Source organism: Opisthocomus hoazin, chromosome 24, assembly GCF_030867145.1.
Source record: "Opisthocomus hoazin isolate bOpiHoa1 chromosome 24, bOpiHoa1.hap1, whole genome shotgun sequence".
Taxonomy (NCBI): domain Eukaryota; kingdom Metazoa; phylum Chordata; class Aves; order Opisthocomiformes; family Opisthocomidae; genus Opisthocomus; species Opisthocomus hoazin.
The window spans coordinates 7,136,754-7,153,201 of NC_134437.1; the positions used below are offsets into that span (position 1 = coordinate 7,136,754).

The 16,448-nt window shown below is 42.8% G+C and overlaps 1 protein-coding gene across 8 annotated transcripts in view; it reads left to right on the forward strand.

Moving 5' to 3' along the window:
• ARHGAP32 (Rho GTPase activating protein 32) overlaps positions 1-16,448 on the forward strand; it is a 275,382-nt gene that overhangs the window by 81,136 nt on the left and 177,798 nt on the right. For all 8 annotated transcript variants that reach the window (XM_075442313.1, XM_075442318.1, XM_075442319.1 and 5 more), the window contains exon 2: positions 15,212-15,320. In XM_075442313.1, the coding sequence (XP_075298428.1) occupies positions 15,213-15,320 (108 nt within the window). In that variant the 5' untranslated portion in view covers position 15,212. The remainder of the gene's footprint in view (positions 1-15,211; positions 15,321-16,448) is intronic.

Sequence of the window (16,448 nt, forward strand, 5' to 3'; positions counted from 1 at the left end):
GAAATGTTGTGTTTCTGTGTGTTGGTGCTGCTCGTGTGTAAGCAGGTTGTCAACAAAAGCTTGTTGTCCCTGGTCCCGTTCTATGGAGAGAAGGCTGTTAGGAAGGCAAGAAGGCAGCCGGGACTCTCGGGTTTTAATCTAGACTTTACTGACTCAGCCAGGGCTGAGTCTTCTTGTGCATTATTTACACCATTTTTTAAGCAAGGGTAACAGAAGTAGCTATTTTACAGGAACATTTTGACTTAATTGTGAAGGACTGTGTGGTTCAAGTATAAAATTTATTTCAGGGCAAAATTTTATTTTATTCCTGTTGGCCTTTTAAAACAGGATTGAAAGGTGAACTTAGTGGCTGCGGGTAATTGTAAGCAGGATTGTCCTTGTTTATTAGCTTTCCCTCCCAACCCCTTGAATTAGAAGAATTCTGCCCAAGGGGCAGGGGAGGGGTGGATGTTGACTCAGGTGTCAGGACCATGTTGCAGATGTGGTGATTCTCCCCACTATGCCTTCTTGTTTTTCACTGCAGCTTATTTTGACACGACAGTCCAGGGTGCATCTTGCTCCTGCCGTCTGATTGCTGGCCGTTCAGCTGGACGAAAGCATCTGCTTTCATGTGCTAGCTGTAACCCCCAGCTTTCCTCGCCTCGGTTCAGCAGGGTTTGATTCTGTTCTGCAGTGGGGGTGCACAGTGCCTTGTGTTAGCCATAAAGGGTGGTTTGGTGGCAGAGGAAAGCATTTAGAGACTCATTCGAAGTACTGTTACCTGTTCAGCTGCCCTAGGCAGATTTTCTGGCCTTTTCTCCCCTCCCCTCTGACCTTATAGTTCCCCGCTTTAGCCAGCATAATTACACAGATACATTCTGTTGCACAGAGAAGGCATTGACATCCTCTCATCTTTTATTACCCTGATGCATGAGCAAAATGGCAGCAGAGACACCGCATAGAATTTATACTGGTGGAGCCACGCCAGGAGTGGTTTTAAAGGCAGAGAAGGAAGCGATAAGGCATGGTGTTTCCAAGTGATTGGTTTGCAAGTGAAGAATGATGGAAGGGAATTACAGTTACCTGATACTTTTTTTTTTCCTACCCAGCCTTGCAAAGCACGTAAGCATCTGCTTAAATTTCACTGAACTTTACCTTGTGGTTCAAGCCAGGCAGCTGCCTGAACGCTTTGGTGTTTCTCCTGCAGCTGGGTTCCAGACCGAAGGGACAGTAATGCTTCAGTGGCAATTTGGGAGGGTGGAGGATTAAGTATTCTTGAAAAGCTATTTGCATAAAGGTTTGTAGAGGAGAGAACAAGTGCGAGAATGTGTTCAAACTGAGCAGTGAAATCTGCACAGCTTGACTTGCCTCATCCATCTGGTTGGACTACGGTATCTATGTTTAACAGATTACATTTAACCTTGCCATTTCAGGGAGAGCTGTTGAGCCTCAACAGACATGGGAGAGCCGTCCTGTGAAGTTATGCAAGTAAAATGGGAGCTGAAATGTCACGCTAGTTGCTCAGGAGAACAACAGAGGAGATGCAGAAATGTCATCTTTCTGTCTCGACAGCGTTCGATGGCTTGACAGGACAGGAGATGGGGGGCAGGGGGACGGTGACTTTCCTGCTTTACCACGCTCCTGCTTCTTTCTGAGTTTGTGCTGGATTCCCCGGGCTGACATTTTCTTTCTAAGGGCTTATCTGACTTCTTGTCCTGGCTTTAGCTTCCCATCGTGTTGCTCAAAGCACTCTCTTTGTAGAGAAACAGCTACCTAGGCAGAGGTAGGGGTGAAGCAAGGGTTAAAGCCAGCTCAGTTTCCTGCTCCTCTGCTTGCTCAGGTGTGCTGCAAAGGGTGAGCAAGAATGGCCGATCTGGAGAAACAACTTTGTGTGCGGAGCTTATGGGACTAGGCAGAATTCCAGCTGGGAACTCTTATTATTTTGAATTATTTATTTTACTTATTTTTTGATGGTAGCTGTCATTTCGTATGGAGAAGACTCTCCTATCTGCTGCTATTTTTTTTTCTTTTTTTTTTTTTTCTTTCTTTTTTTTTTTTTCCTGCTGAGTCATTGCACAACTCAACAGTCATTTGTGTGGCTTGCTTCCTGGAGTCTTGAATCAGTTTGTCACGTACCTTTCTTCTTTCCTCTTACATTTAATATAACTGCACTCATTTCAAGCACTTCTGCCCAGCGGAACTCCTTTCAGATGGTCCCATGGTATCTCTCTGTGATCAGGGTGAGTGAGGCATGTACTAATGGTAGAATTTGTCCTGTGCTCAGTAAGCTGTTATTCCTGTGATGATGTTAACGTTTTCAAATTATTTATTTTCCTTACAGAGAGGCAGCCTGCGAATGCAGACGTATTATCGCATAACTGAGGGGACAAAAACCCTTGTTTGCTTCTGCCTTTTCATACATTCCACTGCTGGCATCTGCTTAGGCAATGTTTACCTTTCATATTTTTCACCTTCTCTAATGCATTAGAAATGGGGTCCTCTTTTTGTTGTGCTTTGAATATCTTTTCAGTCTTGTCTATTGGGTTGGTGTTTCAGGGACTTTCTTGGCCTGCCTGATGTGAAATTAAAGAGGTTAACTAAAACCACAGAATTGTGAAGTAGTCCAATTAATATGCTTTGTTTTAAAAGGCTGAAATTCCTGGCTGACATTTTTCCAATTTTAAACTGTCCTTGTTCTTAGTCACACGTTCTTTCTGTAATGCTTCATTTTTATTGCTCGTAATTTGCTTTTCAAATTTAAAAAAAGAAAAAAGAAGCTTGACCTCTTTTTTTTCCCCAAGAAGTGTTTGTGTTTCAGATGCTTCCCCCCTAGTTAATTAGAAAGAACACCCACCAGCAAAATTATTCTTTTTCTGAGCTCTGGCATTCCCAAAGGATTTGGCTGGTGTTGCATGATGAAGCATTGCAGCACCCTTACAACCTCAGGTCCTCAGCTCCAGCATTTGCAAAGCTAAATGTCCAAATTCTCTTCACTCAGTATGAAGAGACACATGTACACATCAGGATGGGATCTGCAAAACCCCACGTGAGGCTTCACAAGTCAGGGGGTGGCCAAAGTCAGCAGGTGGTCTCTGAGGAGTGTGCTAAGCTCTTGCTCATCCCCTCTTTGTGAAACTGCATCCGAGCGCGGGTGAACTGAGACGATGCTGTGGCTGAAGGAGGCGTTTCCACCCCTGTCACTTTCATTAGGCCAAGAGGAGTTCTTGTAGCTGTGTGCTTTGCCAGTCCTTTGTAAAATTTATTTATTTTTCCTCCAGGGCAGTGTCTGTAGAGAAGGGCAAGCACCTCTGCTGGCAGGGGGAAGATGGGTCATCAGGTGGCTGGGGAGAGGTGGGGAGCTGCCCCCTTCTTAGGCTGTGATGGAAACCTGGGTAAGAGCACTGTCCTGAAGCTGTGCTGCAACGTGCTTTGATAGCACTGATACCTGCAGCTGTAGTTCTGTGTTTAGTGGTCCTAGTAAGCCTTTCTGTACGTCGCTTATTGCTTTCTCTCCCTCTCTCTCTTTTTTGAAAGATGTTCAGAAGGTAATGCGGAAAGGAGAGGAGGAGGTGTTGCGTAAAACCTTAGTGGTCAGAGCCACAGATTGGGAAACAGCCGACTTCAACACTCTCCTGAGCCTGTGCAACTGTATTCTCGGAGAGCGCGCCCTGATTATCTGTTGGGGAGCTGGGCTGGGCTCTTGCTCTCTGCTGCATCAGATTAGAATGTTTTGTGGCAAGGATTGGTCCTCTAGTCTGCACAAGAGGGTGTTGTCCTCCATCTGTCCTGATTCTTCAGGCCCTGATAAGGGGTTTGGTATTTACGTGCCTTAGGATAAAAGCTCTGCTGCTGTGAATGGCCTTTGTGGTTAGTAACTGAAACTGAAGCCCACTTCAGGCTCAGTCTTCCGCTGAAACACTGGACAAGTTACTGGAGCTGTCAGTTACTGTGGGTTTTTGGAAAATGGATGGAGGTGTTCTCTTTGCTCACCTCTTGTCTGCTTTGACCTGGATAGTCCTTGCCTTGATGTTCTGTAGTCTCCTGGCATATCCAAGTACAGCATTTCGTGTAATTGGGGTCACTAGGCACAAACGATAGCATTTAGTATCAGAAGTCCTTATAATATAGATTACACATGGTATTTCAGTATTGTGTTCCTCTGAGTAGCCTTTAGAGTTAATGTTTTTGTTTTATGATGTACCATCTCTCAGTCTCTCCTCCAGAAAGAAAAATAAATCTAAATTAGACTGAAGCCTTGGCTAATTGTTCTTTCTCTATTCATCTCCGTGGCAGCAGGAAGCCTAGCAGCAGGGTTTCCATTCACAGCAGACATGTGTGCCAGCTCGAATGCTTTTGTACCAAAGATGCATGTGTGGGTGTTGAAGGTAGAAATGATTGGACAGTAGTGCTTGCAGCTGTATCCTCGAGAACTCAAGGCGAGGGAGATCAATGATCTCTTTCCTGTATGTTGGGTTTATTTTATTAGTCACTGACAAAGATACTTAACAATTGCAAATTACTCTAAAAGGGCAAAGTAAATGTTTTTTGACTGTTAAAGACTGCATCAGCACCGGGCCTGTTTGTAGTGCTGGTTCTGCAGAAGGTAAGAATGGAAATGTATTCTGAACCACTGCGAGACGTTTTGACCTCTGTAGCTCCTTTATCTTCTGGTCTGTGTCCATACTGCTTCCGCTTGTCACCCCTACGGCTTCCTTATTGCACTGCTGCCACTTCCGTTTCCTCATCTCGTGCATCAGAAATGCGAGTAGCAGGTGGGTGGCCCAGGCAGATTTGTCCTGGTTAGTGCTTTTCTTTTCCAGTATTGGGTTAGCCTCAGAACGACCTGTTCGTTTGTGATACACGTCTCTACTGCTGAGAAATAATTACAGTATGACTTTGCACATATTATGCCCATATGACCCCTACCTGGTTAAATCTATCCCTGATGACTTACTGTAGTTGTAGGCCTCCTTTTAATGCCATTCCAGGAGGAATAATATTAGTGAAATGTATTAGTAGTGATTTCTAGACGTAGTAAAGGACTGAGCAGCTTCGTAATTGCTGTTGATACCATTGACATGGAGTGATGGTAGAATGGGTAGGAGGAGTGCTGCTGTAAATACGATGTGAGGGCCACCAGTCAGTTAAGACTAGTTATTACAGTCAGAATAGCTGGCACTACTCTTCATTTATTTGCTTCTGCTTATCTTTTATTATTTGTTCAGCTAATCAAGTTCTGGTGTCCCAGAGTTCATTTCCATTCTTTTTCACGTGAGTATTCACTGGCAAGTCTACTTTGGAGGGTTTTTTTTCCCTGGCTGCTTCCACAGTGTGTGCCATGACGAGACTGTGCGAAACCGTGCGTACAGAGTCACGTTTGCGGTGTATTGGATCGACAGAAAGTTTAGCTCTAGGGAGGCGACCGGCTCCGGTAGAGCAGGGATTTCCCTTCCCAGCAGCTAGCTGACTGGACGAGTTTTAAATGTTGTTTCATGTTATGAACAGTTGTCACTTAAGAGCATGCGAGGCTAATTGTAACTGATTAGTTGATTGCAGTTGATCATTCCGTGTGCTGAAAGCATCATTTTCACAGTATATGCTTCTGTGAGGAAAGATTAAATTTACCATGGTCTTGCATTGGCACTGAACTGCAAACAAACAAGAGACCAGCCCAGATGTGAACGTCCTCGGATCCCAGTTTAGGCCGTGCTTTGCAGTTTTGGGGTGTACCTTCCTCTTTGCTGCATTTGGATGAGCTGCAAGCAGATGGGTTTTATAACTGCTCTGTGTTACGGTAGTATTTGAAGACCCCAGTGAAGATCAGAACTGCTTTTGCTGGGCTGTGGGGAAGACATGAGATGAAGGGCTGGCCCAGAAGAAAGCATAATCTTAACAAACAAGGCGGACAGACCAGGGAGGTTGCAAAGGAAGCGTGGGGAACAGGTTTTGAACAAGAGCTTGGCGAGATGGTACCTGACTTGCTGTCATTTGGAGGAGGGAGGCAAGTGGCAGGCATTTGAGCCCTGTTGTGCCAGGGTTGGAGCGTGGCTCATTCAGACCGTGGCCAGTGGGAGGGAGAGAGACGCAAAGGCAGGGTGTCCTGCTGCCACTGGCCCACGAGGATTTTTTGTTGGTGGTGCCCAGGTTTAGATTTCTCAGTGGAGCAGGAAGGGCAGGAGCAGCCATCGTTCCCCATCTCTCTCTTATGTTGAGACTTTAGAGCTGCCTTTAGCGATTTATTAGTTGTAAATGAGAGGTTAGTACTCTTTTTCCCTAGAGGTAATTTTCTTCAATACTTTTATATGTGTTCCTGAATAAAGCAGAAGAAGTCCAAGCCACAGCTCAGTGATTCTGATTGTTCAGTGATTTCCTAATTCTTTTTCTTATACTGGGCAAAAGCGATAAGAGAAACCTATTCCTCAGGACTTTTTTTTTATTGACTGTCACTGTATTCTCCTGAAGGAAAATGGCAAATACCTACTAAAACAATGGCTTTTATGTGTTGCCAAATAAAAGTGCGGGTTTGTTCAGTAATACATGTATGCAAAAGCATGAGGATTCTATGATTATTTTTATAAAGCTTTTTAATAACTAAGAACATGTCTCAGAGCTTGTAAAAGCTGAATATTCCAAGAACTTACTCTTTTCATAAAGTGTTTAAAGAAATGCCAGTTATGCAAAACCTGAATGCAGATTATTACAGCCCAGTTCAACAAAGCCCTCAGGCACATGTTCCAGTCCCTTGCAGAGCATGAAGTACATATCTCTGTGCTTACTTATCTGCTTCGAGATGGGTGTTACTGAGTCGAGACATAAAACAACCGGGTGAGACAAGAAGCAATAAAACTATGGCCAAAGAGCAGAATAAAAAGAAGGTGGGTCTGTTGACCCCCAGTTGCTATTTGTTGCTTTAAGATTTAGAGAAGATTTACCTAAGGTGTTTTGGGGTTGATCTTACAGTGTACCTACAGAACCGTATTTTGAGGGACAATTAACAGTTTTTGGTTTGTAGTATGGTGTTGGCTTCTCCTATCTTGGCATCCCTCCTTGCCTCTCGCTGGGTGTGGAAAGCATCTCTTCAGTGGTCAGCTATTTGTCACCTTGAAGGTACTTCCAGCCTGATGGGTGGTGTCGAGGTCCTGCTGGTAGAACTACCGTGGCTGGCTGAGGAGAGCAGGGCAACGCTGACAGCCATCCCGAGGACGTCTGAGCGAGAACACGGGCAGTGCCCTCAAGCACTGGAACATTCACCTGCAGCCTTGGGGGGCTTTGCTGTTGCAGCTGAGGGTCAGAAGGGGTTCTGTGATGTGTGGGGTGTGTCATGTTGGGGATACCGAGAAATCAATCGAGGAAAAAAAGGCAGTTACCGAGACGAGACAGGCTGCCTGTTGCACCTGAAGATGTTTTTTTTTGCCAAAACAGGGACTGTGCTACCCAGACTTGCCTGTTTGCCCACAGGTTTTAAATTCCAGGTGATCTGATCTTGTTCATGCAACTTTTCTTTGGCAGCGCAGAAAATGTGGTTTGAATAGTCTTGCAAATTAATAAGCAAGACGGATATTTTGAAGTCTGAAAACTCAGTTAAACCCTTGAGCAAAGATAGCTTAACTGTCTGGCTGTATTGGAGCTGGTATTAAAGCATGTCCAGAGAGTTGGACCAGGGCAAGAAACTGATACGTTAATGAATCTCTGCAGCACTCTTGGCCTTCTCTGCTTCCCTCTGTAGAGGCATATGAACAGTGGAAGGACTAGATGTGCACTCTGGCATTTTTAAAAATTAATCAAATGATACTGCTGCTTTTAAAAAGATCTTAATTTCAAACTTCCTATCTTTAATTTCAAAAGTATGTTTTTCTAATGTCATATATTCTTAAAGGTTAGTGCAAACAAAAAAGTTTTATTCTTCCTCAGAGAGAGAGATTTCTCTGCTGACAGACAGCTGAGAATCTAATTTAACAGATGGTGATGCACATCAAGTGGAAAAGTGATTTTTTTTTTTCTCCTCCTTTTAAAAAATATTTCATAGGAATAGCAACCCCAGAGCTAAAAGAATGCATGAAGTAGGTTTTTTTTCTGACCTTGTAAATTGCCTTCTAGAGTTGAATAACAATAATTGGTGTTAGGGATCACACGATTCAACTCTATCACCGTGTGTAGGTGACCTCTAACTGGGATTCCCTGGGTGTAGGTGTGATCTTAGCAGATTGAAATTTGAAAATTGGGTAAGCTAGAAATTCTGGTACTGTAAAGTATTTGAAAACTGGTTTTGTAGCTGTAATTTACATGAGTTGTTTTTGAAAACAATCACAATAATTAAAATGGAATTGATCTGTCTGTGTAATAGCGATGATCCTGTTAAGATCTCTGTTCCCATAGCTTGGTGATTTCCAGCCGTCTTTCTTTGGGCACGTGTACAAATTTGCCTGCGAAGTGCACCATTGGTGAAAGGTGCACGCTTACTGAGTAGCTGCATAGCAGCAATGAACTTTTTTCTCTTTTTCAGCTTCTGCTCACCCATACCAGTAGTTCTCAGACCCTCGCAGATCCACAGACCACAAGTTGAAAACCACTGATCTGAACTTTTGAAACTAGGCAATAAGTACTTCTTTATTAGCACAGGTAGTCCATGGAGAATTTAGTTTGGTTTGTGCTTACTGATATTTAAATGATATTTCTTTCAAATGATTTTTAAAATATTCTCTCATTGTAATATACTGTTACTCTGTTATTTTTTGTTGCGCAATAGCTTCCCAGACAATTGAATTCTGGCTCCCCGACTATGAACTTCCATCAAAAGTAGCAATTACAGCTTTCAGCTTTGTAGAATCGATCACAGTAAACCATTTAGTTATGGCAGGTTTTCATTTTGTGGTCCACGATTAAATACAATCCATTTACCATTTGTTTATTTATGAGGTGTGCTTTAAGCTGACCTTGTAGGCCTTTTCTGTCTTCACTTTATGTGATCTTTGAGTCAGACTTCCGAAATCTGGTTTTATATGATACAGGTGGGCATCATGTAATCAGTAAGGTATTGACAAAGCTGATTTAAAATGTGGGAAATTCAATCTTCTTTCAGGTCAGCACTGTCAGCCTTCAATTCTCATCTCTTGTTTCATTTTTCCTGAGGCTCTTGAGCTATCTCTGCTTTCCATATTGCATGACAATTTTCTTCCTTTCCACTGTATTAGTTTTAATGTCATGGACAGAGAGTTTACTTGGAACATTCGGTTGGGGGAGGGTTATGTGCGTTTTGGTTTTTTCTGATTTATCTCATGACGTTTCCCCTTTTTTTTTTCTTTTCTCTGTGGTGTGCGTGATAAAAGTTTGAGGTCAGAAATGAAGATGTATCAGTGTTTCTCACTTGATTCCATCTTCACGCCCAAGTGTTGAAAAGCTTTGGGCCAGATCTCAGTTCTTGTTTCCTAGTTTTCCTACCTTTCCTCGTGTTGATAAGGGGCAACCCAGATGATCTGAAGAGTCGTCTTATGTCCGCTGTTATATATTTTATGGCAACATCCACAGTTCTTTACATATTTTTTTTCTTTGTAGCATTGTGACTCCTCATCTTGATCAACTTATTTTTAAACCCTTTAAGGCAGCGTTTTCAAGGTATTTCTCTATTGATTCACTGTTGGCTTACCTTTCCATGCAGTGACTGAGAGTTATGGGACTGAATCCTGGAAACTGTACTTGATTACACTGGGAGAGACTGGGGTGCTGCGTGCAGGCTGTTACGCTGTGCCTTGAGGGGTTCATATGCTCAGCATTAGAGGGTTCTGCACTTGTGGCTCAACTGTAGTGAAGTGCTGAAGCCTCAAGTAGACCCAAATCTCATTTGTCTACAAAATATCTCGTTCATTCTTGTACTGGTGCCAAACAGCACTGCTCGTGACTCTCGGACTTGCAGTACTGCTTTGCAATTCCGTTTTGATTGCTATCTGCTGTTCTCCTCTTTCTTGAGCGGTGCCTGTTAACGGTGGCAAACTGAAGAGTGCTTACTGAAGGCAAACATGGTTGCTAGGAGCAAGGAAGACGAGCCAAGTGGATGTACAGTTCGCTGCACACTGCATTTGCAGGCAGTGCAAGGCTGGATATGTAGGTCCTTTTTAGTGCCTGGTAAAGACTCTGTTATTTTGGCCTTTTGTGCAAATTATTTGAGTGGCATAAATAACCAGTTTTTATCAGCTAGTGTTTGAAGCTCATTGGTTTTCAGTATAGATTTGTGTCAGCACAGGCTTTATTTAAATTTTGCTTTTTGGGTAAAATTTGTATCTCAGAAAAAGCACATTCTGTGGAGCTCTAAACCCTCTTGAATCGTTGGTACTGTAGGGAATAGCTGTGCTTTTACATTGGCTGAGAAGTCTCCAGGCACAACAACAGTGCTATATAAATAATAAATAAACTAATAAATCAGTTATCATCGGCTGTCACTTCCTAAATTGAGGTCAGAAAGAAAAACCGTTTGAGGGAGAAGCAGCAAGGAACGCTGAAACGCCCAGTGTCCCCATAGGGGAGCACAACCTAAAGAACACGCTTGGCATTTAATTTAAAAAATATATAGCCGGTCCAAAATGAGTATCTGTCAAGCAGACAATTAACTGCCCCACACGAGGAGGCTGACATTCAGAATGCGGCGTGCTTCCACGCTAGCACATGGCTTTCGAACCATCGGGCACCTCTGAAAGTAATTTGTCAGCGCCCTCGTGTCCTCCCAGAGGAGAGCTGTTAATCTGCGTGTCGTCAGCATCTAGATGCCATCAGGTCCGTGACAACTGTGTTGTGGTCTACCAGTGGGACACGGTACGTGCCAAACGACCTAAACAAGGGGAAGAAACATTCTTGTAGGAATCACAGAATATTTTGAAGTTTGTGTCCTTTCTCCTCCCCTCTATGTATGTATGTAGAAAGGACTTGTTTCTACATACCCACTTTTTATGATTCTTTCTCTCTTGTGCAAACGGAAGTGTGGAAACACTTGATGTTTGTGGGTGCGGGTCTGCTTCAAACCCGCAGGGAAGGTTATTGTCTAATAGAAGTAGTGTTTAATATTTACAATATTATAAACACAACATAGCAGTAGAGTTGGTGGGCATCAGGCTGAAGATTAATTTACTCATCCTAGAAAGCATCTGTGCTTATCTGTTGTAGGTGCTTTCCGCCCTGTGAGGTGTTGCCATACGCTGCTTAGTGTGTGCGGGTGGGACTTAATGCCTGGTAACGCAGGGCCACAGTCACAGGAGAACAGCACCGAAATATTTTAATTCCTGATAAGCAAATATGGTCCCACCATAAATGATGGGACTAGCAAAGAACATGGAAAAGGACATTAGATGTTTTCTTGATATAATTGTATGATGTGCAAGCTGTGACTTGAAATTCGTCAACCTGACCGCCCAGGGAACTTTAAAGAATGGGTGGGAATGCGGGCTGTGCCTTTTGTGAAATGTCCTGTAAACATTTGTTCCAGTACATTTGATTCTCAATTTACAATGAAGAAGGATTCATTCATCCAAAGAGAGATTGCTTAATGGCCTCTACACAGCCGAACTTTTATTAATATAATGGTGTCAGATTTCATTTGAAGGACATCAGAGCTGTTAAGCAGTTGAAGAAGTGGCATTGGGGTAACGCCAGAGAAAAGCACAACGTCTGACTGCTGGAAAGGTCCCTTCCCCCAGCTGTGTGGCTCTAAGGTTTTCCATGCCCAGAGGACATTTTTGGTGATCCCTTCAGTGACTGCAACCAGTGTGGCTCTTTCCCAGTTACGCTGTCACTGGTTTCTCATTTTGGGGCTTATAATGGGGCTCCCAACAAAATACAGGGCTGCGTCTTTGATGATGAATCTCTGAGTTGCTGCAGAAAGTCCAGAAGATGAGCTGAGGCTGTACGATGAAGTAATGCTTAGAAGTGGTGTTGCAGATGGATGCCAGCCCTGTGAATCTTTTCATGACAGCTTTCCCTGGGACCCTGAGCTTGGGTTTCATTCTCGGTGTCATCCTTGAGAATGCAGAGTTCTTGTGAAGTCTGTTGAAAGAATGTAAAAAGGGGAGTGTCTTGAGTAGCTGCTTTTCTTCTTCTTCTTCTTCCCCCTGTCTGGCCCTACTCCTGTCCATGTTTCAGTGCTGCTAGCTCACAAGGTTGTTTTCCTTCATCCAAATCAGGGGCAGGGAGGAAAAAGCCTCTAGACTTAATCTATAAGGGACTAATATTACCTATAGCATCTTCAGCCTTCCTTGGTCTCGTCTCAGATTGCATGGAATTAAATAGTTACTATTAAAGATTAATAAGGATTTACAGAAGGTTATTGGATGTTTATAATTGTGTTAGAGAGAAAATCTATTGAAAAATAGTTTCCAATATTTTTTGTGGTACTGTGATGAAGTATTTCCATCACTAGTAGAATATTCTGTTAAGCAAATCTGGCAAATGCTCAAAGAATTGACTATTTTAAATATGCAATTTTACACGCAGAGCTTTTCTTATTACCAGTGAAAGTCCAGAGCACCTTCATTAGGAAGAATAATTGGACTGTATTTCAGAATCTCAGTGAGGGAAGGGTTTGGGAAGAGGTTGTCGTGGAGTTTTATAGGCGTAATCAGATTAAACAAATAATGTGAGTAAATAGATTGGAGCCTAGTAAAAAGGGCTGGGTACTATGACATCCATGTTTGTTCACTATGAGGGCAGAGATCCAGAGCATGGGCCCAATTCCTGAGCTTATTTTATAGTAGGGCGTATTCTTCTGCTCACTTTATATTACCACCACAGGCAACACCAGTATTTGAAGCATCTTTCCAGGAGTAACTGAAATAGTGTTCCCTGTAACCAGGCTAAGCATAGAGCTTGTGTAATACATATAGCGTGTTTGTGGACATCGATTTTATAATCTTAATTACCGATCTCTGCCCTCTCCTGCTTTGTGGGTAAATTTTCTAGAAAGTGATGCCTGCCTTACACTGAACCTAAATGGCCTGTCAGGGACTTTGTGTGAATGGAGGTCGGTAGTTTGGCAGAGAGCGTAGTCAAAGCTTGTGAATTTTGCTTGCCTAATGGCAGGAGGAGCTGTGTCCCCGGGCAGCCCTGCGTTACTGGCGACATTTTAGACATCCAGAAAATCTGCTTCTGGAAAGGAAACCAGATTTCTGATGAGAAATCCAGGAGGAATTGCCATAAGCCTGAGGAGTTGTGGAGTAAATTCATTTGTAATCCAAAGTGCTGATAAAGTTGTAAATTCAATCTCATTATTTTCGAGTGCTTAAACTGAGAAAGCATGCGTTTTGATAAGCTGGCTCTTTTAACCGTGGTGTAGAAAGGTGGGTCTTGATCGTGTTCCCCTTCCTTTCATTCCGTCGCCTGATGGAGTTAGGCTAACTGCTGTCCAATGGCATTAGACTAAAGCTGCTGTGGAATGATTTGTTTAGAATCTTTTTGTACAACTGCAGTATTGGAAAATTCAAACATCTAGAAATCCTGAGGAAAGCCTTATTGTGCCTTTTTCAAAATCATAAGGTTGAATTTAAAAAAATTAGGATTTTTTTTTTTTTAGTTTACCTCTTGGTTTCAAGGTGCACAATCTGGTTTTCTCTGCACCCAGCAGGTTTCAACTTTTAGGCAAAGTGGCAAACTTCTCTTGTGGTGGAGCTGGGGTTGTGAGAAACAGGCCAAATCTTCTCACTCTTGATAAGCAAAGAAACAGAAATGAAAGAGCTGCCACTCTGAGCAACAAATTTTCAGGTTTACAAAAATCAAATTCTTTTGGACAGATATGTTGCAAAGGTATGAGTCTCCCATCTGAGCTGGCATTTAGAACTTCTATGTTCTAAATCATGGTATTTTCATGAAAGTTTTCATGCAGATATATACAGATTTCACCACGTAGGTGTATTTTTTCTTGCCTTATACGGGACAGCGTGCTTTGGACTGGTGATGTTTGAGGTGGGAATGGCACACGGAACCGTTTAGCAGCGTTAGCCTGAGGCGTTATGACTTCTGGGTTTGAGTCCCATGTTCTCTGGGATGTGGTTTTTATTAGAGCAGAAATGTGATCACAAAGCTAGGTATAAAATTATGTGGGATAGAATGTTGTAACCCAGCCATGCTATTACTGTGGGTGTTAATTACTTCATTCTTAACCCGCATGTAGAGTGCAAAGGAGAGTTAAACGCTTTGGCCCAGCCACTTAGGGCGTTGTGGCAGACACCATGTAGGGGTTTCAGAACTTCAGAGCTTGATCCTGAAACAAAGGAGTTTTCTAAAGTGCCTTTCACCATGCTTTGTTTTAGTCAACGGAGGCATAAATCAGCACAGCTAACACTTAGCGAAGCCAGCCCTGCTGCATGCAGTGTTGGTTATCAAGACAGTTACTCTAAGTAAATAAATGGTGATCTATTAATAAAATAAAAGCCTGCCTGAATCTCATATTTCATGAAAGCAGAATGGATGAGATAATACCAGACCTTCAACAGGCCTTTGCTACTTCAGGTCTGAGCTGTAATCTCTGCAAAGGCACATTTATATGGCCTGCAGGTGTAATATATATTGGCTCACTCTGGCGGTAGCAGCAGGACTGTCATAAGGATAGGCTGAGAAGCTTTCCGGAATACTTTTTAGATTTTAATTTTGAGCCTCTGATCTCTGCAGGCTTGAAATATACTTCATATGGTATTTGAAAGATGGCTCCTTAGCTGAATAAAAGTTTACCTTGGTAAAATGTGACTGATTTGAGCGCATCCCTGCAGAGTCGGAGCGGGTGAAGGTGCTCACCCTTCATACAGGGTCAGTAAGAATATGAGAGCTGATGGCTCAGGCCTTAGGATGTGAATTCAGGGTAAGATGTGGAGACTGCTGTCTCTGTTTTAGGCAAAACATGCAGTGAGTCAAATGTGTCTATTAAGTTGTTTGCCTGGGCGATGTAAGCAATTTTTTGACATGGACTGAAACTTATTCCTCCATATTTTCCTGTGTTTGAAGACTTGCAAATTGTGCAGTGATTATACAGAATTATCCATTGATTGGTTAGGAGGTGCAGATTTCGCTCCACCAGATTTATGCGCTTGTCCTGCTTGTATAATGAGGAAGTAGGGGAAGCTTAGATGTCGGTAAGATTTCTGGATTTATAAAAGCATTTATATTGCCATATGAGCCACATAACTGAGCACCATAATAGACTGCGTGTATGACTACCCAGAAGTTGTCACTGAGTATCAAACCCCTCTGTCCTCCTTTCCAGAATGATGAAGTCCTCTGTACATTCCGAAGAAGATGACTTTGTGCCAGAGCTTCAGAGAAGCATCCATCCAAGAGAGAGGCCAGATTGGGAGGAGACGCTCAGCGCTATGGTAAAGCACCTTGTTGCGTTTTCTTTATGCATTATTTTCAGTTCTGAATGATCTACTCTTATAGTCTAGTTACACATTGATTTATATTTCCTGACTTTCAGATTTTTAAAAGGATTGCCTAGTCCTTTCAACAAGACCATAGTACTTTCCTTCCTCTGGCAGTTTGTCAAGGAGAGAGAGAAGGAGCATGCGTAACGCTTCTGCCCTATTAATATGTGCCCCAAAGCAGGTCTAGTAAGCAATTAAAAGGTCCGTAATGTCACAAGAATTTTCAGTCTGCATTAACCTCTTTTTCAGCAAGACTTTTGAGCATGAAGGGAACTTCTTATAAAAACATGCTCTTTGAAGCATGCAAATTTATGGAAGAATAGGATTTTTAGCAAAATGCTGGCTAAGTCTACAGAAATAAAATATCAGCCTGAAAGCTAACCTACCATCAGAGGGAACAGAATTGCAGAAAAGCAACCACAAAGATGCTGTTCTCATACTTAAAGACACTACAGCAATTTGTGGGCCACATACAGTCAGCCACAGATAACTCTATTACCTTGATTTAGTTATTTTCTTCTCAAATGAGCGAGTAGAGTACCTGCAGTTCTGCCTTCCCAACCTCCTCTAGCATTTGCTGAGCTTGGAAGGTTGGATGTGATTTTATTAGCTGACAAATAGAGCAATCTGATGAGGTGATTTTGTGAAGTTATCTTACCTCAGCAAAGCTTGACCTACCTTATTTCAGTATAAGAGTGTCTGGAAATTGTATCTTGGTTGTTATTTTCAGATTTTCTAAATTGTCCTGCTAGCATACTAAGCTGAAGAGGAAGTTGCATTCTGCAACAGACCCTGGACAGGGGGAAGGTCTGGATATTCCAGGACAGCAGTGGTGCTCTTGGGGTGCAGTCCAGCAGTGTGGCTGAAGTTACTTACTCTGATGTGGCCTTTTTTTCCCTCTCATTGGATCAGGTGGCAGTGGCAGGGCTTCAGCCTGGAAGAGCTGTATGTTGTCTGCTCCTGCACTGCCGGCAGTGCAGCAACAGCGTGAGAAATGGGCTAGATTTAGCTCTGCTGCAGGACAGTCAGATTCCTCTGATGTATGGGGCTGAGGGGTATTTGTCCCAGTGGATTATTTGA